General features: G+C 43.8%; 1 protein-coding gene across 1 annotated transcript in view; it reads right to left on the bottom strand.

Moving 5' to 3' along the window:
* Positions 1–12,923: 12,923 nt before the first annotated feature.
* The window catches only part of LOC120022339 (glutamate receptor ionotropic, kainate 5-like), a 33,119-nt gene continuing 18,677 nt past the window's right edge, over positions 12,924–27,365 (bottom strand). The window contains exons 9-19 of the mRNA XM_038966233.1: positions 26,366–26,470; positions 26,042–26,149; positions 24,888–25,091; positions 21,523–21,636; positions 20,412–20,521; positions 19,958–20,131; positions 19,030–19,195; positions 18,351–18,576; positions 16,788–16,916; positions 14,302–14,468; positions 12,924–13,577 (exon numbers count right to left, since the gene is read on the bottom strand). Coding sequence (XP_038822161.1) covers positions 12,924–13,577; positions 14,302–14,468; positions 16,788–16,916; positions 18,351–18,576; positions 19,030–19,195; positions 19,958–20,131; positions 20,412–20,521; positions 21,523–21,636; positions 24,888–25,091; positions 26,042–26,149; positions 26,366–26,470 — 2,157 coding nt within the window. The remainder of the gene's footprint in view (positions 13,578–14,301; positions 14,469–16,787; positions 16,917–18,350; positions 18,577–19,029; positions 19,196–19,957; positions 20,132–20,411; positions 20,522–21,522; positions 21,637–24,887; positions 25,092–26,041; positions 26,150–26,365; positions 26,471–27,365) is intronic.

Here is a 27,365-nt window from a genome sequence, read left to right as displayed (position 1 = left end):
TGTCGCTTAGACCACGCTTTTACAAACTGAATGAGTACACTCCTTTGTGGTACACACCCAGTAAAGGTGTCAACATCAGAAAACCCGCCTCTTAGAATGGATTGCAACCCATTCACATCCTACACTCTATTATGACATACTACCAACTATTGCTACTGCGGAGAATGAAAAAAATCGAAGAAATTATGTCTAGTTCTGTGCCCAAAATATTTCAAACAGCCTAACAATTTATAACAAGTCATCATATCTGCTCATAGAATGGTACGGCTACTATTACTGTGAATTTAGCAATTCAACCATTTAAGAAAAACTAAATACAATTTACTGCTTGAGAAGTAGGAATTACTTTACTTTTCCACCATGGGAAACAATTTCAAAGAAAAAAAATCAATTTATTTTTTCAAAAGATATTCACCCCAAACCCTAAACATTGGAGGGTGGTCTACTGTAATTGTTTAAGGTAAACGTTTGATTTTGCCATCTGCCTTGACAGTGCTGCCACCAAGTGGAATAAGCTAGACAAGGTTTCATCTTGACAGTTCAGTTGGACTGTGGGCACAATGTTTGTGTCTTCCTTAGGCAGACGGTTTGCCTCCCACATGAACCATGTTTCTAGGTCTGGAATTTATGAGACCAGGTCTTGGAGGCAGAATATCAGACAGAAGTAAAGAAAAATAAAGTCTGGACAATAAAGTATCTATTCTATTCCACCGTAGATCTTTGAGACATGGTAAATCGTTGAGATATCTCATGACCTGTATAGATGTGCCAATACAGTGCACGGCATCCTGTGTGACCACCAACACCACAGGTAGAGACAGTGGGAACTGGAATATTCAATGTACAGTACCAGTCAAAAGTTTGGACACACCTACTCATTCAAGGGTTTTTCTTTATTTCTACTATTTTCTACAATGTACAATAATAGTGAATACATCAAAACTATGAAATAACACATATGGAATCATGCAGTAAGCAAAAAAGTGTTAAACAAATCAAAATATATTTTAGATTCTTCAAAGTAGCCACCCTTTGCCTTGATAACAGCTTTGCACACTCTTGGCATTCTCTCAACCAGCTTCACCTGGAATGCTTTTCCAACAGACTTGAAGGAGATCCAACATATGCTGAGCACTTGTTGGCTGCTTTTCCTTCACTCTGCGGTCCAACTCATCCCAAACCATCTCAATTGGGGTGAGGTCGGGTGATTGTGGAGGCCAGGTCATCTGATGCAGCACTCCATCACTCTCCTTCTTGATAAAATAGCCCATACACAGCCTGGAGTTGTGTTGGGTCATTGTCCTGTTGAAAAACAAATGATAGTCCCACTAAGCGCAAACCAGATGGGATGGCGTATCGCTGCAGAATGCTGTGGTAGCCATGCTGGTTAAGTGTGCCTTGAATTCTAAATAAATCAATGACAGTGTCACCAGCAAAGCACCCCTAAACCATCACACCTCCTCCTCCGTGCTCCGTGCAATTTCTGAGGCTGGTAACTCTAAGGAACTTGTGCTCTGCAGCAGAGGTAACTCTGGGTCTTCCTTTCCTGTGGCGGTCCTCATGAGAGCCAGTTTGAGCTTGATGGTTTTTGCAACTGCGCTTGAAAAAACGTTCAAAGTTCTTGACATTTTCAGCATTGATTAAACTTCATGTCTTAAAGTAATGATGAACGGTAGTTTCTCTTTACTTATTTGAGCTGTTCTTGCCTTCATATTTTTTATTTATTTAACTAGGCAAGTCAGTTAAGAACAAATTCTTATTTACAATGACGGCCTACCAGGGAACAGTGGGTTAACTGCCTTGTTCAGGGGCAGAACAATAGATTTTACCTTGTCAGCTCAGGGATTTGATCCAGCAACCTTTCGGTTACTGGCCCAACGCTCTAACCACTAGGCTACCTGCCACCCTTGGACTTGGTATTTTACCAAATAGTGCTATCTTCTAAATACCACCCCAACCTTTTCACAACACAACAGAAAGCTCAACTTAAAGCTCAAACACATTAAGGAAAGAAATTCCATAAATTAACTTTTAACAAGGCACACCTGTTAATTGAAATGCATTCCAGGTGACTTCCTTATGAAACTGGTTGGGAGAATGCCAAGAGTGTGCAAAGCTGTCATCAAGGCAAAGGGTGGCTACTTTGCAGAATCTCAAATACAAAATCTATTTTGATTTGTTTTACACTTGTTTGGTTACTACATGATTCCATATGTGTTATTTCATAGTTTTGATGTCTTCACTATTATTCTACAATGTGGAAAATAGTAGAAATAAAGAAAAACCCTTGAATGAGTAGATGTGTCCAATTATTTGTAATTATCTTTTTATTTGAATGTTATTTTCTTTTAACAGGGGTTACACAGACAACCAAACAAACCGCACCACACAGACCACGTACAATAAAATGAATAAGGATAGAGCAAAACATTATACAAAAAGGCAGTCATAAAAAAATATACAAAACATCACAATTGTAACATAGGTCATTTATGGGAGGTTTTCTACATAGGACCCCAATGGAGACCAGATGTTCCTAAATGTATCAGACCTGGTGTAAATCAAAGGTAAGTTTCTCTAGAGGTAGGATAGCATTATCGCAGATGGTACTTCAGGTGTGGACCATAATAACAATATGTATTTTTTGACTACGTAAACAAGGGTATTGAACAGATGTTCAGAGTCAGGATCAAACACAACCTTACAATCAAAGTAGAGAAAATATACATTCTGTGAAAAAGCTAATTGTCTACCCAAGATCTTTTGGATGTGTAAATGAATATCATTCCAATAAGACTGGATTCTGCTACAGTACCAAAAAACATGTATGAAGGGTGCCAGTATCCTGTTTACATTTAAAACATAAATGTGATGCATTGGAAAACATTCTGTGAAGGCTGACAGGTTTAAAGTAGGTTCTATGAATCATTTTGAAATGTAGTTCTTGTATGCTTATGGAGGTGCATTTGGGGTAGACCCTTTTGCAGATAGAAGCCCATTCTTCTTCACCGAATGCATGTCCGATGTCTCTCTCCCAAACATGTCTCAACGCATCATAGGATGAGGCACTTTTGTTCAATAAAATAGAATATATGTCAGAGATTAAACCTCTCCGAACAGTAGATTTCGTAAATAGTTCTTCAACTTCAGCAATTTGAAAACGTAGTTTGTCAGCTTTCTTCTGACCCTCTATGAAATATCTAAGTTGTAGGTACTTAAAAAAAATCTTTGTTGGGTAAGTCAAACTCAGTTTTTATCTGTTGGAATGATTTAAGAATGTCCTGAGTAAATAAAGGCATAAGGTCAGCAATACCCTTCATCTTTCAGTCCAGAAATCCAATACTTGTAACGGCTGTCCTCCTCCTCTTCAGACGAAGAGGAGGAGTAGGGATTGGACCAAAGCGCAGCGTGATAGTTTGACATAATGAAGTTTTATTAAAGTAAAAACGAACACCGAAAACACTTCAACAAACTACAAAATAACGAACGTAGACAGACCTGAATCATGAGATCTTACATATAACACGAAGAACGCACGAACAGGTACAGACTACAACAAACGAACGAACAAACCGAAACAGTCCCGTGTGGTGCAACAGACACAGAAGACAATCACCCACAAACAAACAGTGTGAACAGCCTACCTTTATATGGTTCTCAATCAGAGGAAACGTCAAACACCTGTCCCTGATTGAGAACCATATAAGGCTAATTACAAATGACCTAAACATAGAAACACAAAACATAGAGTGCCCACCCAAACTCACGCCCCGACCAACTAAACACATACAAAAATAACAGAAAACAGGTCAGGAACGTGACAATACTTCTTATTTGGGGGGGAAAATCTGGATTAAGGGCAATCGGTGACCAGACTAATATATGGTCTGGAATCTGCAAGTACCTTCTTGCATCTTTCCAAGCTAAGAGTGTATTATGTACTGTAACATTGTCAGATAAGGCCTGGATCTTTTCAAAGCTATTAATAAATGGTAAGGAAGCTAATGCTCTTAGATGACATGCTATTGATTCCATTCCAACCTAAAGTGAGTGGTATCTGTCTAGGCACCAACTAATCATGTGCTTGATCTGTGCAGACCAGTGATATAGTTGCAGATTTGTCAAAGAAACCGCTCCTAAATCCTTAGGCTTAATTAGCTTGGTAAATTTGATTGTAGGTTTATTTTTGTTCCAGATATATTTTTTTAGATATATTGGCATTCACTTTCTGAAAAAAGGACTGAGATAGATGGCAGGGAATATTTTGGAATCGGTCATTTAGCCGAGTAAGGATATTTATCCTGACGACATTAATTCTGCCAAAAAGAGAGTTTGGTAGGGTTGACCAGTTACTCAGATCCTGTTTAATCTTTGTAAGCAAAGGCATATAATTTGAAGTGAACAGGTCTTTAAGATTTAGAGTAACATATATGCTCAAGTATTTTAAGCCTGTTTCAGTCAATTGGAAAGGAGATATCGTTTCTAAGTTGATTGTAGAAGGGATATTCAAAGGTAAAGCCATGGATTTATCCATGTTAATTTTGTACCCTGACAGGTGATGTCTCTTTCGAACATATTATTCAGAGCAGGCATGAAGATAGGGCATATCCCAGGCCAGAACTTCTTGTAGAACTCTGCCGAGAAGCCGTCTAGGCCGGGTGCCTTGCCAGAAGGCATTGCCTTAATAGTTTCCCAAACCTCTTCAGGAGTAAAGGAAGCATTTCGTCTATTTCTATGCTCATCTGATATAATGGGCAAGATAATCTTATTCAGATATTTTGCAATTTCGTTGTTCGATCTTGTACATTGTGAAGTATATAGAGACGTATAGAAGTTGAAAAAAAAATCATTGATAACCAATTGATCATAAGAAGTGGAGCCATCTGCCATTCTTATAGACTTAATCAATCTTTCATTCTGTTCTTTTTTAAGTTGGTGTGCAAGTAGACGGCTCGGACGGTTACCAAACTCATAATATTTTTGCTTGGTAAAAAACAACAGTTTTTTTGCATGCTTTGTATGCTCTAAATTGAGTTTGGCCTCAGCACAACCTAGTGAATTCCAGTTCTCCGTGGTTGGTGGTTGTTTATGAAAAAGTTCTAAATGCTTTACTAAATGCTTCATCTATTCTAAGTTTCTTGATCAGAGAGGCTTGGGAAATGATATGACCCCTTATGGTTGCTTTAGCAGCATCCCAGACAGTTGCAGCTGAAACAGGAGAGTTGATTATCGAGCCAGTAATGTGATCATTTATCTTTTATCACAGAGCAGAATCCTTCATTGTTAAGCAGAGACGTATTAAGTCTCCAATATCTCGTTTTGGGAATTGTTTTGCCGATTTCAATATCTATATACACTGGGGCATGGTCGGAAATTACTATAGAACCAATAGCACATGACTGGACAACATGCATGCAAATAGAGGGCATAAAAAAATTGTCCAATCTAGAATATGGGGTCTAGAGTAGAAAGTATAGTGTCTGACTGAATGAATGAATGACATTTTATTTTTATTTTCGTGTCAAATCGCCAATAGGCAACGCATTCCTTATGGGATTAATTGACACATAAACAAACATTACATTAATTCACTGTGGTAATTAAATGATCATTCTTCTTCCGGCGTTCTCTGCATTACGCATCACATAAAGAGTGAAAAAATACATAATAGTAAGTAAGGTCATCCAAACAATAATTACATCCCTAGAGCAGTAAAATAATATACATTCATATACACATACATACACACTGCCATATATACACATACCTACTGCGGCAGATGGCAGGGAGAGGTGAGGGGAGTGGTTATTGAAGGGAGATATTTTGCAGCCCGCTGGCTCCACCCCCTCACCTCTCCCTGCCGTCTGCCACAATATATATATGCAGTGTGTATGTATGTATATATGCATGTATATTATTTTACTATTTTATGGACTTCCTGCCCCAGGCGAGCCTGTGGATCATTAAGCCAGGGAGCACTGGGGGATAAAAGAGGAAGCGGACTGCACAACGGGGCAGAGAACGGAGAGGGAAGTAAGAGAAATAACTGTGTGATTACTCGTTGTGACCTGGACTGTCTGACTACCCCCACTGTGTACCGAACCGGATTGGCTGGAGACCCGAGTTTTAGGATTACCCCTGGAGAACGGAACGGACAACGAGAATGGATTGTGGACTGTGAAATGGTTGGTGAATTCCCTCCTTTTCCCCAGTTTGCAAAACTCACTAATAAACTCCCCATTTGCATTCTAGTTGTGCTCCTTGTGCGTGTTTGGTTATTGAACTTGGTGACGTGGAAACCCCACACCCTTGAACCTGCTACACTACATACATACATACATACATACATACATACATACATACATACATACATACCTGACATTAGGATGTAACTCTCTCCATACGTCTACTAAACCAGATGAATCACAATCGCTTCTGAGAGCATTTGAGGCTCTATGATTCCAGACTGGATCAGTTGATGATTTATCCAATTTACCCAAAGTACAATTAAAATCTCCTGAAATAAACCCAAGTCCCTTGCAGTGTTGATTAAATAATGAAATAATGTCAGACATACATTTTGGGGAGTCTGTGTTTGGGCCATGTACATTTAGTATAGTAAAATATAGTAAAAAAAAAAAAAAGTGTTTTACCTGTAATCAAAATAAATCCTCCTTCAGGGTCTGTATCTTGGTGCTCAAATATACATTTTTATTTAGAGGACGGCAGTGGCTCTTTTGTTTGAACTAAAAGAAGAAAAGTGCACCTGGCACACCCAATCCCTCTTCAGTTTAGCATGCTCTGTTGAAGATAAATGGCTATTGAAACCCTTTCCTTTTTTAAGAATGTTAGAATTTTCATCCTCTTGACCACATGCCCAATGCCCAAAATATTCCAGGAGACTGCTTTAAATGAACTGTTTATGTTACAGCAGTAGTAAAGAATAACTTAACCCAGTAATGCATCACAAAAACGAAAACAATTACTAAGATGTTTGTGTAACCCTAAACTAAAAAAAACATACAAATAAAGTTTAGAAGAACCCCACTGCCGAGTCCCCAAATTAAACGACAGATATCAAACACACTACCTACCCTGTTTTCTGTCACTTTACTAACAGGAAGCCCACTAAGGGTTTTTAAGAAAAAGATTTTAAAAAGTTTCACTATGTCCTATGTTGAATAAAGGGGAATTAACATAAATCTATGAACATGTGAATGAAAAATGAATAAGCACATTTTTCAAATTGTCCTAAGCATTATCGCTATAGCACTCATATGCACGTGCCGAAAAGACACACCATGCAGTCACATGTAGCCTAGCCTATATAATACATTTTAAAAAATGCAAATCGCGGGCCAAAGGTAAATGAATATAGCCTAGTAATAACGCCCCTTCGCCTACCTCGAGGGCCAACTAAATGAGCAAATTAACAGGAACGTCATTGGGATTTGGATTATTCATCCATTCATTTAAAAAAATGAAAAAGAACCTCAGTTCTATACATGAAAAGCTTAGTTACATTACATTATAACGCTTATTAATGATTACTTTGAATACCATGGCATGGTAGACGGTTCCGTCGCGAGGTAAGGTTAGTCAGCCATCTGTAAGCGGTGTATTGCCTGCCCAGCTAGCGTAAATAAAAGTTACTCACGTTCATGTCCATACACTGACCATGTGTGCACCCTAATAACATAACTAGCAACCTTCACGGATCTGGGTTCTGTGCCGCTGTAGAGTGGATATTGTCCCGGTAGAAGGTGAGCGCAGACTGGGGGTCGCCAAATGTGTGGCTAGCCCCCTGGAAAGTAATCCTCATTTTAGCCTGGTGTATCAGGCCAAATCTGACTTGTGAAGGCGGGCTTTCACATCTTTGTATTCAACTCTGAGTCTTGCCAGGTCTGCCGACTAATCTGGGAAGATATCGATCCACTTGCCATTGTAGTTCAGTTCTCTTTTGCGGGAGGTCCGAATAATTTTCTCTTTGGTCTGGAAGTAATGTAGGCTGATCAGCATTGCTCTGGGCGACCGGGCTGTGGTTTTGCCGCTAGAGTGCGATGCACCCTGTCGATGACTGGGGGCCTGTCAAACGTCTCTCCCCCGAAGACGTCTTGCAGAAAAGAGGCCATGAACTCGGTAGCATTGCGCCCTTCCGTCCCTTCTGCGGTTCCCGACCACACGTATGTTCTGTCTCCGGGAACAGTTTTCCTGTTCATCTAGACTAACCTTTAGTTTAAAGTTCTCTGAGGTAAACTCATTGTTTTTTGTCTCCAATTCGGTAAGCCGCTTATCTATGTCGGTCAACAACGTTTCCATATCCTTTATTTTTTGGGTTTGTGCCGCCATAGTTGACTGGACTTCTGTCATAATTTCATCTCCTAGACTTGACAAAGTTCGGAGCGAAGTTCGGTCATGAAATCAGAGCGTAGTGTAGCCATTTCTGCGCGGATGGTGACTAGCATCTCCATAACGTTAGCATCTGCCATCTTGTTACTGGTCTTCGTTGCATCTTGTTTACCGTCTCGTTTTCCCAGTTCCAGACCTATCAAATATATGCCACCCGAATGTTGCTAGAGTCAGTAGGTGTGCAAAGTGTGTTCTAATATTGATAGATAAAAGGTGAAAACATAAAAGCATCAACCCTTAGTGGAGAGGCCTCGGGAACATGTCTTTACGTAGCCATGTTGAAACCCTCTCTCTGTCCAAACTTTTGACTGGTACTGTACATTTGAAGTCACTTTTATGTTGACACTAGCTGCGTTACAAAAAAATGTACCTCACAATTGGGGAAATACAGTTGAAATCGGAAGTTTACATACACCTCAGCCAAATACATTTAAACTCAGTTTTTCACAATTCCTGACATTTAATCCTAGTGAAAATTCCCTTTCTTAGGTCAGTTAGGATCACCACTTTATTTTAAGAATGTGAAATGTCAATAATAGTAGAGAGAATTATTTATTTCAGCTTGTATTTCTTTCATCACATTCCCAGTGGGTCGGAAGTTTACATACACTCAATTAGTATTTGGTAGCATTGCCTTTAAATTGTTTAACTTGGGTCAAACGTTTCGGGTAGCCTTCCAAAAGCTTCCCACAATAAGTTGGGTGAATTTTGGCCCATTCCTCCTGACAGAGAAGGTGTAACTGAGTCAGGTTTGTAGGCCTCCTTGCTCGCACACGCTTTTTCAGTTCTGCCCACAAATTTTCTATAGGGTTGAGGTCAGGGTTTGTGATGGCCACTCCAGAACCTTGACTTTGTTGTCCTTAAGCCATTTTGCCACAACTTTGGAAGTATGCTAGGGGTCATTGTCCATTTGGAAGAACCATTTGCTAACAAGCTTTAACTTCCTGACTGATGTCTTGAGATCTATTTTGTGAAGTGCATCAGTCCCTCCAGCAGCAATGCACCCCCACAACATGATGCTGCCACCCCCGTGCTTCACGGTTGGGATGGTGTTCTTCGGCTTGCAAGCCTCCCCCTTTTTCCTCCAAACATAATGATGGTCATTATGGCCAAACAGTTCTATTTTTGTTTCATCAGACCAGAGGACATTTCTCCAAAAAGTACGATCTTTGTCTCCATGTGCAGTTGCAAACCGTAGTCAGGCTTTTTTTGGGCGGTTTTGGAGCAGTGGCTTCTTCCTTGCTGAGCGGCCTTTCAGGTTATGTCAATATAGGACTCGTTTTACTGTGGATATAAGATACTTTTGTACCTGTTTCCTCCAACATCTTCACAAGGTCCTTTGCTGTTGTTCTGGGATTGATTTGCACTTTTCGCACCAAAGTACGTTCATCTCTAGGAGACAGAACACATCTCCTTTCTGAGCGGTATGACGGCTGTGTGGTCCCATGGTGTTTATACTTGTGTACTATTGTTTGTGGTACCTTCAGGTGTTTGGAAATTGCTCCCAAGGATGAACCAGATTTGTGGAGGTCCACAATTTTTTTTCTGAGGTCTTGGTTTATTTCTTTTGATTTTCCCATGATGTCAAGCAAATTACTTGTGTCATGCACAAAGTAGATGTCCTAATCAACTTGCCAAAACTATAGTTTGTTAACAAGAAATTTGTGGAGTGGTTGAAAAAAACGAGTTTTAATAACTCCAACCTGATCCAGTGTTAGACTAGTGATGGCCAGGGGATGTTGTATTGTGAAAATCAATAAAATCTCTCAATGCTAAATTAAAATATGTTTGCGCACAAAAACACAGACATATGCAAAAATACCAGATATAGCAGTTTGTAATCGTTAAAAAAATATATATATATACAAACAAGCCTGAAGGTAGGGAATAATCCTGCTATTGTCACGCCCTGACCTTAGAGATCCTTATTTATTCTCTATGTTTGGTTAGGTCAGGGTGTGACTCGGGTGGGGAAATCTATGTTTTCTATTTCTTTGTTGTTTTGCCGAGTGTCGTTCCCAATCAGAGGCAGCTGTCTATCGTTATCTCTGATTGGGGATCATATATAAGTTGTCATTTTCCGTTTGGGTTTGGTGGGGTGTTGTTTTCTGTTTAGGTTGTTTCCCTGACAGAACTGTGCGCTTTCGTTTTCTCCTTTTGTCATTTTGTTTGAGTGTTTTGGTGAACATTAAATCATGAACACTTTCCACGCTGCGCGTTGGTCTCATTCCGACGACGAACGTTACAGCTATCTTTCGTCATGAAAGGTCAAAGTTGGGACGCAGGCAGATGAAGCGTAGCCTCAACTGTCTGTCCTCTGGGCACAGAAGTGACAACAGGTACAAGTCCACTGCCACCATTGAAATTCCATGCTACAGTGATAAAGTTGACCACGTCTGAGGGGTTGAGGGTGGTATTAAACGTGTTGTTCTTTCCCAGTAACACAAACAAAGGGCCAGCTGGCAGTATGCCCTCTCCATTGCAGTATCCTGAGAGAGATTAGTTTTACAAGAGTGGATGGCATGGATATAGGCCTAAACTATCTGCAGTGGCACGATAGATACAATCCACCAAATACATCAAGAAATTTTGTTTTCTTAGCTCCCCTACTTAATGCAACAGTCATAATGTATTCAGTAATCTTACCAACAGCTGACATGAAAAGTCATAAGTGACCTCAAAATAAGCTAATCCATCCAGGACGTCTGAAACCCTTCTAGTGACAGAGAAAAATGCATGCTACTTGTCGCTTTTACCAACTGAATGACTCTGTTCTGTACTGTACTGCACTGTACCCTACTGCACTGTAGCAACTTCTACTGAGACATAATGTATTGTTGAGGGCTCTCATGACTTGTATGGACCAGCCAGTGCAGTGTACAACATCTTGTGTGACAGACCACCAATGACACAACTAGATACAGCAGGAAATTGCAACTTATAGATATTAAATCACGTTTATGTTCATGCACACACAGGCACGGACATATGCAACGACACCAGATTCAGAAGTTTGTATACTGTTTTTTTTATTCCAAATACCTTTTCGTGTCTATATATTTAACATGAGACGACTACGCCCCTCTTACAGTACCCCACTCTTCAACAGTAATAATAATAACAATATAATCGTAATAATATACATTGGTCGTCATTTTCTTAATAATCCATTTAGCACTGGTATAGAAATCTGAGGGAAAACACGAAAGAAAGGGCATTAAATATGACAAAATGCACTTTGACCCATTCTTTCCTCTGTATGCACGCACACACATACACACTTATGACCCCCATATGAATCACACAGAACACACATTAACACGGGTTTCCTCTTACCATTGGCCAGACAGAACTGTGTGTTATGTTTCTCCTGTTCTGCTTCGTATAACTATATGTAATCATCATTTTGTCTCATTTGTCATTCCTTGTGCTGAGTTTGGTATTCTCCTTTTCTCTTGCTATTTATATCCAGTTTCTTAATTTCCGATCTGTTTGAAGGATTCACAACGCACCGTGTTGTTTAACTGTGCTCTGTAGCTCTGTTGCGCTGTAATTTGATGGGGCTACGATACACTAACTGTGTGTTTAGAACTCTGGTAAAACTGTCTTGTTGATCAGTGGAATGCAAAGCCACACTGTTGCTACTCTGACAAGCAAACGTGGACTGTAATATTGAGTCCTGTGATCTGGGTGTACTGTCAGTAGATGTTTTAGAGAAGGCCTCTTTAGACTATTGACCTTTGAACTTTGTTCCCGGGCGTGTGATTGGTGGGAAAGAGACCTCATTTATGCACGAATGGTCATGATCTCCACATTGGCTTTCTTAAGGATCTTTAATGACAGACCAAAAACATGAGTCAATAACTAAACAGTGACCAAGAAACCAATGACGACAATTAAAAAGATATTCGAAAGAAAGAAAGATAGAAAATAAATTAGGCGAGTTAGACTCTGAGAGAAAGCAAATCGAAAACACAAATTCCAAAGTTCAAGCTCTTCCAGCTGCTCTGGGGAAAACATATGCATCTTCTTGCGAGAACCAACTTCTTTAAGCGCAAGAGTTCCTGTGTGTTTGAAGTCTCTATGGTCCCCTGAACCTCTCCGGCGCTTGTTGGATAGGTCAAGTCCTCCCATCAGATCCAAGTGAAAGAGAGAGAGAAGGTCAAAAGCCAAACCAGGCAGCTTGAACACACTTATGCCTACCGTTGAACGGTCACCACATGGTCTCTCACTGCACCGTAGGCAGCTAACGGTCAAAAGTCATTTCCCACTCCATAGACAGCCTGTTCCATTGCTTAGCAGGACTCTTGGTTTAGGAGGACGGCCTTCTGCCCTGGAGAATAACCCCTTCGCCGCCCCCTCAAACGGGTCAGAGTGGTTTGATCCTGCCATGTCAATGCGCTACAAGCTCACAGCCCCTTCCGCTCCTCGTTCCTACGTGTTTCTCTGTTGAACCCTGACCTTTGACTTTTAACCCTCGACTCTTGTCACATGTCTGATCCGTCCGTCCCTCCTCAGTCTTGTTTCCCCAGCAGCAGGTCTGTGGTGGGCGCTTTCGCCGGGGGTAAGGGCCGCGGAGGAGGCGTGGGCTTAGGTTTGGGGCGATTGGGGCTCGCTGTGCCGCAGCCGCCCCCCTCGCTGTCGGTGTTGGTGGAGGAGGGTGGCGGGGGTGGAGTGAGGCGGGGCAGGGACATGGAAGAGTGTGGGCCGAGGTGGGGCGGGATGCGTGAGCAAGACGATGCTGACCTCAGGCTCTGGATGCGCCGACACTCCTGGCAGATCCGCACGTTGGCACAGCTCCGGGAGGGTGGCGCCGTGGCAGCCTCGGGCGGGGGAGGGGGTGTTGTGGTGTTGGCACCCAGCGGGTCCTCCAGGAGGCGCTGTGGCCCCGGGCCCATGTCTGAGGGCCCCCCCCCTACGGCCCCGCACCCCCCCCCTGCTGCTCCCCCTCCGCCAGTCAGGTGGCCCGAGCTGCTGTACAGCTTGCCGTTGCTGAGGCGCATCTCGCGGACTAGGCGGATGGGTCTCGGGACACCCAGCTGGAGGCGAGTGGGGTGGCGCAAGACACCGCCAGTGCTGGCCAAGGGACGCCGCCGCCGAGAGCGTGAGCTCTTCTTACAGGAGATGGCGTTGCGGAACTCAGTCAGCATCTCCTGACACACTGACACCTAGGCGAGAGAGAAGAGGAAGATAGCGCGAGAGAGGGAGAGAGAACGACAGAGAGAGGGAGAGGCGGGATAGGGAGATAAAGAGAGAAGGGGATGATCGTGTGAATGTGGGAGAGAAAGACAGAGGAAAATCTTCCCGAGGTTTACTAAACTTGTTGCACTGTTCAAATACGGTGTGACCTCTGGGCAATGGAAATAGGACAAATAAGTAGCTACCTCCAGTGACACTGACACACATTCAAAAGGATCTCACATACAGAACGAAGCTAAAGACGGAGAGACAACGGAGACAGGAATCACAAAAACAAAGAAAGCAGCCAGCAGAGATAAAGCAGGGGCAAATGAAAGTCACAAACAGCGTTTTACCCAGACGACAATGAAATAAACAACACAATGGACTAGCGGGAGGAATAACAATGACCAACACAAAACCTAGAGACAGAGACAGAGGAGAGAGAGAGAGAGAAAGGGGGAGAGAGAACTGAATCACAGACAGCCTAGACAGAGAGCTAGAGAGACGAGGGAGCGAGAGAGAAATGGAGAGAAACAAAGGATAAAGAAAGGAAAACGCAGACATCGACCATCACCCTCTGTTTGCTTGCCGCCATTTACACACCAACACGGCGACGCCGAAGCACAACACTCACTGCACTGCACTACACACCACACGAGAGAGAGAGAGAGCGAGCTGGCGGGCTGGAGTTGTGTTGCCATAGTAACCTACTGGAGGGTGTCTGTGGTTTTGGCCGGGGCAGCAGTGAGGGCGTACCTCGTCTGTCTCTGCCGAGCGGCGGGTGGACCACACAAACTCCATGACGGCCACGAACACGGCGATGATGAGGCCACAGATCAACACCACGAAGATGCCACCGATGTTCTCCATGCCCAGACCTGCGGGGGAACAGAGGAATTATGTACGCAGTTCTAACACACGGATAGAGAGGGAATGGTAGGGCTGTGTGTAAGGACATACACTTGCATACACATGCACGACACACACGCACGCACACAGGTATTTATGATTACCCCGGCACACACATAGGGCACAGAAAAAGCACAGGCAAATGGACACAATGAAATAGCCTCCACAGGATCATAAGGTCCTTTTCATGCTCTCTATACAAAGCCTTAGGGGCCGAAAAGCTCTGTGAACCTTAAGCGGCCTAATGTTCCCACAGAGAGTGTGTGTGTTGCCAAAGACTTCAGTCACCCAAGTCATGGACTGTTCTCTCTGCTACCGCACGGCGAGCGGTACCGGAGCGTCAAGTCTAGGTCCAAAAGTCTCCTTAACAGCTTCTACCCCCAAGCCATAAGACTGCTGAACAATTAATCAAATGGCCACCCGGACTATTTACATTGACACCCCCCCCTTTATTTTTACACTGGTGCTACTCGCTGTTTATTATCTATGCATAGTCACTTTACCCCTACCTACATGTACAAATTACCTCGACTAACCAGTACCACCGCACATTGGCTCGGTACTGGTACCCCCTGTATATAGCCTTGTTATTGTTATTTTATTGTGTTACTTTATTACATTTTTTACTTTATGCTTACTAAGTAAGCATCTCCCGGTAGGGTCTACACCTGTTGAATACGGCGCATGTGACAAATTTGATTTGTTGTGGGCGTGTACAATTCAACAAGCCTGCATTCATTGACTTAATAAGTCAATCAACCACACGAATCCCCTTTGGCTCTTCCTGTTCTATTTCTAAGACAGAATATTCAACACGAAGGTTTTACATGTTTTTGTTGTTTTTTTATCTTCAAAATGTCTCATAAGAATGCCCTGAGCAAGTACCCTTGTTATGTTGAGGGTATCGAAACAAAGGCTCAAGTCTCCCTGCTTTAACCTGAGGGCACTTATTTATCCCATGGACGACTCAACCGTAACTAGTGTGTCTGGTTGAAAGTAGTGCACTAAATAGGGATAGAGTGCCATTTGGGTCGCACCTGTGTCTTACTGCGGGCTGCCAAATATGCAAACCACAAACAACATCTAGCGTGCTACGTCTTGGTCTATATCATCCAGTCTGTTGCTTGTAGCTATCTAAGCATTTGGAATGGGAGAAGGGTTAGCAGATGTCCCAAAAGGAAACTGCAGAAATGAAAAATAAGAAACATTTCAGAAAAGGGGAAATCTCTAACACACAGGCAAGGCAAATACAAAACGAAATTTGCTTTGGCACATGCAAACACACACACCATGTAGACACTTATATCCCCCTGATAAAATGCAGTAATCATGACACTAATAAAATAAATCTTCCAAATTTAGTTTGTTCTTTAACCAACACTGTTTTTCTCCTCAGGCATCATTGCATGCGCTATAGAACAGCGGAACATGTACCGCCATTTTTTTTTTCACGTGGCGAGAGGCTCGTCACCTATGCTTCGTCAACAAAACAATAACAACGGGGGTGGGGCGGACAGTGACGCAGTTTCCCCCCTACTGCGGAATCCATCTTTAAGGATGAGGCATAATAAACCCAACACATTCACACACAACACACACATATCTAACGCAAATGTAATTTCCAGCTGTGAGTCATTGTGATGGGAATAGAACGGACTACACTTCTCAATTCACTTGTGTCCACGATTCTGTGATACCAAAATACATCGACTTTATGAGTGTCTAAGAAACAAGTGCTTGCTACTACTTGAGGAAATGTCAGCATTGTATTGTGTACATTAGTAGTGTGCAATTCTAATGTGACTGCATAGGAGCTGGTTTGGAACAAATTAACATTATCTCAGCAATTAGTATGATGGCTGACGGTTGCTGGGCAGTAGTCGTTACCAAGAACAGGACCTGACGGAGATCCACTCATGGATGGAAAAATTGTGTATTTACTAGCCTAATTTAAGGTATACGATATGCTGGGCTGTGAGGGTTAGCGTCCTATTTCATTTCCCCACAAGTGTTTCATTCATTTTCAAGCCCCTCAGAGTAGGAGTGCTGATCTAGGATCAGGTCCACCCTGTCCATCTAATCTTATTGATTAAGATCAACAAGGAAAAACTGATCCCAGATGAGCAGGCCCACTTTGAAACGCTTGATATGGGGGCCCCCTGATCATCAGTGCTGGTACTTTGCCAGGTCTCCATTGCGAAATAAGTCTTCTGACCTCAATGGGACTTCCTGGTTAAGTAAAGGTTAAATAAAATAAAAACTACTGGCGCAGGTGGTGCTGTACCCACCCTTGGCTCGGTGGTCCTCCTCCTTGGGGCACTTCCCCCCTTCCCACCACCTCCTCTTCAGGATCTCCAGCCTGTTGTTCTCTGCCAGCTGTAACACCCCCAGAGTGATCTCCTCTTTAAATGGCGAGCCTGAGGAAGAGGGGGAGGAGGGAGAGAGATAGAGGGTGGGGGAGAGAAAGAGAGAGGGCGGGAGAGAGGGAGGAAAGGAGAGAGGGAGAGAGAAACAGACAGACAGGCAAGGAGGGAGAGAAGGAGTGAAAGAGAGAGAGAGAACAATATTACTGTTGCTAATTGTGTTTACTATCCATGTCCTCATTATTGATTTAACTTCCTGTGTCGTTGCTTGGCGATTAAAGATAGTGACATATCGTGCCAATAAAGTTCATTGAATTGAATCGAATCAAGATGGAGTGAGGAAGCAAGAGGGGATTGGGAATAGAGAGGGCTTTAAAAAGAGGTAGAGAACGTGGTGATGGAGAAAGAAAATGAGGGAGGGGGTGAGTGAGCGAGAGGGAGGGAGACAGAGAGAAATTTATAATTGGGACTCTGCATTACATGTGAGCCAACTGTAACCATAGTGGTTGGCATCCGTGCTGTTGTGCAAATACAACAAACACCAATTATATTGTACATGTAAGTCAGAGGTTGTAAGGTAGGCCAGCCAGACATACTGTAAATATTCAGTAATAGGCTAGTTAGCTGGGATGGAACCATCTGTGAACTCCACAGATGGATCTCCGCTAACAAAGCTAACAAAATGTTAAATGTAAAAAATGTTCCCCCTGAGATTTTCACTTTGGGACCTCTGTTCCCAAGCGTTCCATCCCAATTCCACCCCCGGCTAATAGGGAAGGCGAAAGAGCTCACACATAGCTGGAGTCATGTAAATACATATTTCCGCCCAAAAAACAAGGATCCAAGCCTGTCCTTAAATCTGTCGCTGAGAACCACCTACTTGTGTAACATCAAAGTTGCTGAGGAAGAAGCAACTGTAGCCATGGTGACAGGCTTTAAAAAAAAATGTGGGTGATGAGATGGGAGTTATTTCTGACCTTTGAGCTGGAAGGAAATGTAAAGGCATGATGATGAAAGAAAGAGGAACCGTATCCCTGGTCAGTCCTTGAGGGAAATGTGATACTGTATCTCTGAGGCATACTTTGATGTTTTGAAATTCTGGGAATTCTTTGGGAAAAAATGTCCCCGAGGCTGTAATACATAGCCAGGAATCAATCTAAAACAGGTGGGTTTGATGTTAAAGTGGGCCTCCAGCAAGAACATACAAGGTTACATTTATGTTTATCATCAAAAATAAAATGAGAGAGGTGTAATAACATGGTAAGTTCGATGGAAATTACACCAAATAAAAATAGAGCTGTTGGTGGTTAGGGTGTGAAACCGTAACTCTTGGTGTCCAGCATGCCTCCTAACCCATCCTTCTCTCCTTCCCTCATTCTCTCTCCTCCACCCTCTCCAACACTCACTCAGTGGCATTTTGATGGCAGTCCTCACTCCTTCTCCCCTATCCCCCCCCCCCCCCCCCGACCACACTCCCTCTCCACTCACCCAGGGGCATGCCGATGCCATAGCCCTTGGTGTCGAGAAGACCACCTATTTGGGTGAGGTTACAGTTGAGGCGGCGGTGGTACTTGTTCATGGTGCTCTCCAGCAGGAAGGCGTATTTAGAGTTGACCACGCGGGCGATGCCCTCCTCCGTGCTCTTCACAAACACACTGGGCTGCTTGGAGTGCATGTAGTTCCACATGCGCTGGTACGTCTGGTAGCGCGAGTTCTGTTGATGGGTGTGTTGAAGGTTGTCATGGCAAGACAAGTAGGGTTTTCAACTCTTTGTGATACCCCCAACACATACACATGAACCCCCATCCCCTCTCTCTCTCTCTCACACACACACACACACACACACACACACCCCTGCACCAGTGGCATAGCGCAGCTTAGAATGCCCCCCCCCCCCCCCCCCCCCGCAATGTCTGAGCAATGCCCCAACCACATTTTTTGTTGTTGCAGTTTTATAGCTAATCTCATGCCATTTTACACATTTTCCCATGAAGCTGAGAGAAAATGTTGCTGTTTTAAAGCAAATTTCCCGCAATTCTACACATATTGCAATGAGCCTTTTTCATATTTAAAGCTAATTCCCTGTAATTCTAAACATACATGTATGACCTGTTCACATGTCCTGCACCCCCCACCCACCCCCACACACACAGCATACAATCCCTACCATGAAGAAGGTCATGGTGGAGCCTCCTTGGATGGTGCCATACTGGATGTTTGTCTGGTCTGCCAGGTCGTCAGGAGACTCGATGGGCACCTCCATCCTCTGAACAGTAAGGAAGGCTGCCAGGTTGGCCGTGTAGGAGGAGATGATGATTAGAGTGAACGCCCACCTGGGATGGAGAGACAGGGGACAGGCATATTATCACAAGTTACACTATGGCAAAGTTAAGCCTAGCCTACTCCTGACCTATATGATCTTAGTTGTTGTCCAGAATAGGTTGGCAGAATGATGGTAAATAAATTTATTTCCAAAAATCCTGGTTGCATTTCCTGCTTTTTCACTACTTATTCCCTCCTGAGTCTTGGAATCTTCCACCCAGGATTTCTGGAAAACCTGGGAAATGTGGGTAAGTTACCAGAAACCTAGTCCAGAAATAGGCTTCATCTGTGTCCAGGAGACCATCCCATTTTATTACACCTCAAAGTTCTGTTCTTTTCCTGAATCCTTGTGAAGGTCAAAATGACAAATTGTTGAACTCTTTCCATTCACAAAATGCTGTTGCACTGATATAATGAAACGTTTGTTGATCGTCTGAGCATCCACATAGCTATAAGTAACTTATTGCACTACTTTACCCTTTAGGTTGAACCCAGTTTTATTCTGAGCAGTGCATTGCAGTATCAAGACAATGCAGAGTTAATGGAGCTAACAAACTAGAGTGAGAAGTGGGTGAGGTTGGGTGTAATACTGCGGCATAATATAATTCCCATCAGTATATGACTGCCATCTGGTTGATCTGATGAACAGTAGCTTTGAGAGAAGAGTAAAGTGGAGGAAGGGAGGGAGGAGGAAGGAATTCAGAGATTGATACTGTAGCAAGACACACACACGTCCCAAACCCACCCCTCCCACACAGCCCATACACACTCACCAGACCCCGGAGACGCAGCGCGTGGACAGGGCGCGGGGCATGATCTCAGAGCCCTGCTGCATGAAGCCTCCCACGGGGAACCACAGGCTGTTGCCCAGGGTGTACTGGTTCTCCAGCACGTCCTTTCGCCCCATAGGACACGGGTGGGAGTTGTACCACTCATACGGACTCAACCTGGGAGGTGGACAGAGACAGAGGTGGACTATGAGCTTAAGTCTTCAACATATGATTTACACATACCAGCATCGTGTCTTAATGAGTGAAAAAGGATCCCCAAAATTGCATTTCGCTGCTCTCTATTAGATAAGTAGATGAGGGAAAGAAGACTTGTATAACCTCTGATCCCAGATCTGTTTGTGTTGCATAGCCAACAGATAAAGGACCACCAGGCTCCTCTAACCAGTGTATGCAGGTTGAGGTGTCCCCCAGCCCACTAGGTGGCGTAGTTAGCTACCTGGCGGCTAGGAAGAGCACACAGCTGACAGCCAGGTAGGCCAGCAGCATGAAGAGCCACACGGCCGGAGAGAACGGGTCCAGGAAGGAGAAATAACCTGGCTTCCGTCCCTGATTGGAGGACGAGGACAAAGCTAGTGTTAACAGAGACCAATAGCGGACGGTGCAGTTCAGATTTCAAACACAATGGGGCAGAGTATTGGCATTGACCCCCCCCCCCCCCCCCCCTTAAAAGATTTAGATGCACTATTGTAAAGTGGCTGTTCCACTGGATGTCATAAGGTGAATGCACCAATTTGTAAGTCGCTCTGGATAAGAGCGTCTGCTAAATGACTTAAATGTAATGTAAATGATTGCATTACAGACTGGGCAATGTGAGTACAAGGTCGTATTCATTAGGACTCAACAGAGCAAAAGGTTTTGCAGCAGAACATGGAAACAAGTTGTTTCAGTCCATTTTCTTCAATTTGGTACCTAATGAATACGACCCACGACAGGTTGAGTAATTACATTGATAATGGAATGTATTAGACTACAGAGTTATGTGGTTTGTTTTGTTTGTTGTCCATATATGATAATTGTTTTTTGGATGAATCCGGGTTTGGGGTTGACACTTTATTTTAACGTCTGCTTATAAACTGCTTATAATCATCATGATCATAGTTTGAATACATCCATATTCATGACTTGTATATGAATGATTGATACATGCAATGTACTCGCCTATGGGACTAAATACATCCACGTCTGATAGACATTTTGCTAATGCTTAACAAACCATTTTATCACGGTCTATAAACAGTTTATAGGCACACAAATAAAGTGTTTTCCGAGGTAGTAACAACTAAGCCATATATGGAACAATGTATAAAACAGTGCATATTCCACTGCACCCCTGGTCCGGCTGGACGTTTCCATTGACTTCTTTGTTATACTGGGGAAATTGCTTTTCATAGCTAGGACTGACACCAAGGACATGGCAAGAGCCGTGACAACTCTCACAGTGGAAAAGCACCAACATAGTACAGCACACGCAATCTGTACTCAATGACAGTGCATAACCATTAGTGGTAAATCATAACTAAATGGACTGGTCTCCGTGGTCATCTTACCAGATGGACTCTGTACAGGATGCTGATGCCCAGAGACATGAAGGGTTTGGAGAAATCTATGACCTTCTCCCTCTCTGAGGTGATGGTGAACCCAGCTACCGCCAAGTCTGCTTTCTGTAGGAGAGAGGGACAGACGGAGATGGATATGGCGAGGAGGGGGGGGGGGGGGAGAGGAATAGAGGGATAGAGAGAGAGACAGAGAAAGAAAGTGAGAGAGCGAGAGATAAAGAGAGAGAAGGAAGGGAGAGAGAGAGATATAAGACAGAGGGGAGTCGAAGAGGGAGGAAGAGAGAGCAGAAAGATGGAGAGAGATATATTTTAAAAAGGATGTTATCGAGGAGGAAAGCAGTCTTGACATGTAGGAAAGCAGGAGGGGAAGAGTCTTCAAGACGGAGGTCTAGAGGAAGGAGTGGGGCGGGAAACACCATAGAGGGCATAGTCATCATAGAGTGCATGGCTGCTCCAACAAAAACAAGACCCCAGACACCTCTCAGTTCCTTAATTACAGCTTAATTGATTAACGAGGACAGACTCGTTAACGAGTTTCCCCCACTTTCATCATGCCGTACCGAGAGAGACAGAGAGAGAGAGAGAGAGAGAGAGAGAGAGAGAAGGGGTGGGTTAGTGTGTTATTCAATGAACTGTTCATAAAATGCTAGTTTGTGTGTGTGTGTGTGTGTGTGTGTGTGTGTGTGTGTGTGTGTGTGTGTGTGTGTGTGTGTGTGTGTGTGTGTGTGTGTGTGTCTGTGTGTGTGTGTGTGTGTGTGTGTGTGTGTGTGCGTGTGTGTGTGTGTGTGTGTGTGTGTGTGTGTGTGTGTGTGTGTGTGTGTGTGTGCTTATTGCATAAGTAGGCATATTAAAACATCTAGTGAGTGTGTATTTTCATGGAATTTACATAACTTTGTGTGAGGGCTCACTCTGCATATCCATTAGTGTGTGTCTCTCCGTGTGTCACCAAGAGCGTGTTCACTCCACATGAGCGCATATCTGTGTGCACTTACAGTGTGTACACTCTTAGAATGATAAGTGCTATCTAGAACCCAAAAGGTTCCATAGGAGAACCCATTTGAAGAACCATTGTTGGTTACATGTAAAAACCCTTTCCACAGAGGATTCTACATAGAACCCAAAATGATTCTACCTTGAACCAAAAAGGGTTTTACCTGGAACCAAAAAGGGGTTCTCCTATGGGGACACCCGAAGAATCCTTTTGGAACCCTTTTTTCTAAGTGTATACACACGTGTGTGTACACGTGCGTTCATCAGGGTTTGTGCGTGCCAACCTACACTAGGTCATCACAGGCTGCACCACCGTATAATTAGCGACAGAGAGACATTTGATTAGCCTCTTAACGCGCCGGATGGGTCACGCACGGCTCCACTACCCCACCAGCTCCACTCACACTGGGGGGAAAGTAAGGTCATTATGGATACCATCATCATTATCATTACCATTTTCAGTAACGGCATTATTAGATGCTATCAGGAGTCGAGATAGGGCCAGCAATCACACAGATAGCATCGGTAATTGCAATTGTCCTTTTTAGCAGTGGCGGTAGAAGTAACGGGTGACTCTATGGCGTTGTGGCAAAAATATCGTTATCAGTCACAAACATAGCAGCAACAGTAGTGCTAGACACTGTGTTGTTACTATGGCAATAGCAGTTGAAGGAGCATTGAGTGCCTTGCGGATTCTGGTACATTTGGCTCTGCGTCACAAAGTGGTCCTGGCTGCCTGCTCCCCCTTCCTCAGGGACCGGTTCCTGCTCAACCCCTCCTCTGAACTGCAGGTGGGTGCCAGTGAAAGCCACCTTGATACACACTATTTGGGTTATGTTTGATAAATGTTGAGTGTCAGCTTCAGATGTACTAGCCCCTGACAGACACGTCTTGTCACGTGCCCTTTCAATGATCTGACTGTTTTAATAGGCATGTCTTTGAGCCTGGGAAGTTATCAAATGTTGCATCATGCCAGCTGTGGTTCCAGTCCTATGCCTCATTATAGAAGATACTATCACAAGTCTTGCAGGATATGACACTAATGGCTTACACGATTGATCATAGGAAAAATACACTACATGACCAAAACTATATGTTGAACATGGGCATTAATATGAAGTTGGTCCCCGTTTGGCTGCTATAACAGCCTCCACTCTTCTGGGTAGGCTTTCCACAAGACGTTGGAACATTGCTGCGGGGTCTTGCTACCATTCAGCTGCAAGAACATTAGTGAGGTCGGGCACTGATGTTGGGCGATTAGGCCCGGCTCGCAGTCAGCGTTCCAATTCATCCCAAAGGTGTTTGATGGGGTTGAGGTCAGGGCTCTGTACAGCCCAGTCAAGTTCTACCACACCGATCCCGGCTGAGTCGTTGTTGCTCCTAGAAGTTTCCACTTCACAATAACAGCATCTTACAGTTGATCGGGGTAGCTCTAGCAGGGCACAATTTGACAATCTGACTTGTTGGAAAGGTGGCATCCTATGATGGTGCCACGTTGAAAGTCACTGAGCTCTTCAGTAAGGCCATTCTACTGCCAGTGTTTGTCTATTGAGATTGCATTGCTGTGTGCTCGATGTTATACACCTGTCAGCAATGGGTGTGGCTGAAATCGCCAAATCCACTCATTTGAAGTGGTTTCCACATACTATTGTATGCTGTATATAGTGTAGCTAGCTACAATAATATAATGAGAGGTCAGTCACTCAGTGTACTGAACATTGCACTGAACTTCCTTATCACCCCTGTCCAATCACAGTAGAGTGTATGGAAGTTATTTTGTTACTTTTAACTGTGGTAAATGCACTAGCTGCTGATTCTGAAGAAAATACTACGTAAGGGCCACAGGGGGTCTCGGATGTTATTCACCTGTCAGCAACGGGTGTGACCGAAATCGCCGAATCCACTCATTTGAAGGGGTGTCCACATACTTTTGCGTATATATTGTGTGTGGTAAAAGCTGTGACACCAGCTCTTTATCCATACATTCTTACCACAGAGAGCTACAGGATAACCTGACGATCAGCAGACTTTGATTGAGATGCACGACTTCACAACCCTTTGATCAGTGTGGTCACCAACCATGGTCCTAGAGAGCTTAGCAGGTTTTTGCTCCATCCCAGCACTAACACCTGATTCAATGACTCAACTAATCGTCACACTTTTAGATGAATTGTATCAGGTATTGCAGCGCAGAGCTGGGGCAAAGCCTGCCCGTCCCTATAGCGTTCTACGACCAAGGATTTTAGACAGCCTTCTCATTAGTTATCGTGGCCGATCATAGGCTGCCTTTGACTGATTGACGACACACCTCATTGACCCACTTTTACAGCCAGTCGTCTCGAAGATGTGCCTGCGTGTGTGCTTACCCTATTGATGAGCTCTCCCACCATGCCTGTCCAGGAACCATTTGGTTCAGGCGCTCCGTACAGCCCGTCCTCCACCAGCTTGATCCTGAAGGAGAACTTCAACAAGTCCGACATCTCTCTTAGCATGTCCACACAGAAGCCCTGGTACCGGTCGTTTCCCTGCAGCTCCTGGTAGTTGGACTTATGCATCACATACGGGTTCTCCTGCAATAGAAGGACATCAAAAGGTCCTTCAAGAGCTATAATTCAAAGAAGGCGAAGGCATTTTCCCGAAACGTGTTGATTTAAAAAAAAAAAGAATACCCCTCTGCGTGTCTTTTGTTATTACATGTAGCACTGACTTTGCTAACAGACACTTATTAAGGAATACATTTGCTTACTATGACTGTGATATGTGGTTGTCTCTCAAAGCTACCTTAAGATGAATGCACTAACTAAGTCGCTCTCGATAAGATGTGTGTGTGCTCAGTGACTAAAATGGAAATCTACATGTAATATATATCTTTGAAGTAAACATCCTACCAACAGCTGCTGAATATTTCTTCATCATTATTCAGAGAAGGAACAGTGTCCTGAAGGATTTACTAAGGGCTGACTCTTTACTTGTAATGCGAGCACATACCCACATTTACATATTTTGTAATTTCTTGCATAGAGGTCACTGGCGAAATGATTTGTCATTAAGGGGCTATATGTGACTTATTAGCCATGACTGACATTAACATCTACAGTACTTAGCACTGACTTGATGATGTGTATAGAGCTGATGTTACAAGTTACTGTACGATAAAATGATTATTGTACCCCTAACTGGCTCCTTTTTTGTTCCTGGTAAATTTAATGTAATTTTTTAAAATATTTTTTTTACCTTTATTTAACTAGGCAAGTCAGTCAAGAAAAAATTCTCATTTACAATGACGGCCTACCAGGGAACAGTGGGTTAACTGCCTTGTTCAGGGTCAGAATGACAGATTTTTACCTTGTCATCTCGGGGATTCGATGCAGCAACCTTTCAGTTACTGGCCCAATGCTCTAACCACTAGGCTACCTGCCGCCCCCAAATGAATCTTGAACACTTTGACCCAAAGTGGCCAACAGAAAACCAACAGTTTCACATCTACCAATGCAAATGTGCGACACCAATATGTCTTTACCAATATGGTGGTGACGATGAGCGTCTTGTTAGCCAACGTCTCCGACATGTTGATGTCCAGAGACGTCGAGTTCATCGCCAACGTGTTGTTAGAGTACCAGATCCCGATCTATACACAGGGATGACGAAGGAAAGAAAGGGAGGAGAGGGGGATGAAGAGGAAGAGATAGAGAATAAGGTTGAACCCATGATCAATGTGTATGTTTTTGTCAAAATGTTTTGTGCTTGTCAAATCAACTCTTAAATAGAGCCCCCCCCCCCCCCCCCCCCCCCGACCCACCATGACCCAGTGACATTTGAACCCATGAACCCATGATCCCCTGACCTCTTTATGACCGCCACGGTGCTTCTCCAGGATTCTCAGGGTGTAGTTTGTCCTCTGGCCTTTGCTGTTAAACTCCACCCTGCCGGTCAACCCATCATACTCCACCTGAGAGAGACAGAGAGACAGAGAGAGAGGGAGAGCGAGAGAGAGCGAGAGCGAGAGAGAGCGAGAGAGAGAGAGAGAAAGAGGGAGAGCGAGAGAGAGAGTGAGAGAGAGAGAGAGAAAGGGAGCGAGAGAGAGACATAGAGAGAGAGATGGGGAGACAGAGAGAGAGAGAGAGAGAGACAGTGAGGGAGAGCGAGAGAGAGAGTGAGAGAGAAAGGGAGAGAGAGAGAGAGAGAGTGAGGGGAAGCAAGATAAAGAGAAAAACATACATTTATTATTTCAAGTAGCCAGAGAAAGAGAGAGCGGCAAATAGAGAGACAAATTATGTGGAACAGAAAGAGAAGAGAGGGACAGAGGAACAGAGAGAAAGAGAGAGGGAAAGATTCAGCCCAGACAAACAGACAGGCAATAGCTAGGCTTGACAGTGGCGAGAGAGACAGAGAAATGTATGGCTTAAACAAAAGGCAGGCAGCAAGACGGAGGGTGTGAAGAGAGATTCAGGATGAATTACACCCTAAAAGAGAGGAAGAACAAGAGATGCCCAAACGAGGAACAACAAAGCGGGGGAAGGAGGGGGGAGAAAGAGGGAGAGGAGTGGAACCACTGCCAAAGAGAGTGTAGGAATGATGGAGTGATGCACGGAGAGCGAGAAAACATTGTCTGAGACGGAGAGAGATGAGGGGAGAAACAGATGGGGAGAAGATAAGAAGTGGCAGACTCCGATATGATAGGAGGAAGGAAGGAAGGAAGGAAGGAAGGAAGGAAGGAAGGAAGGAAGGAAGGAAGGAAGGAAGGAAGGAAGGAAGGAAGGAAGGAAGGAAGGAAGGAAGGAAGGAAGGAAGGAAGGAAGGGGATGGAGAGAAAATCGAGAAAATACGCTGCCCAGCAGAGCGCA

The sequence above is a fragment of the Salvelinus namaycush genome, chromosome 27 (genome assembly GCF_016432855.1).
Source record: "Salvelinus namaycush isolate Seneca chromosome 27, SaNama_1.0, whole genome shotgun sequence".
NCBI lineage: Eukaryota > Metazoa > Chordata > Actinopteri > Salmoniformes > Salmonidae > Salvelinus > Salvelinus namaycush.
This window is presented reverse-complemented; position numbering and strand designations above follow the sequence as displayed.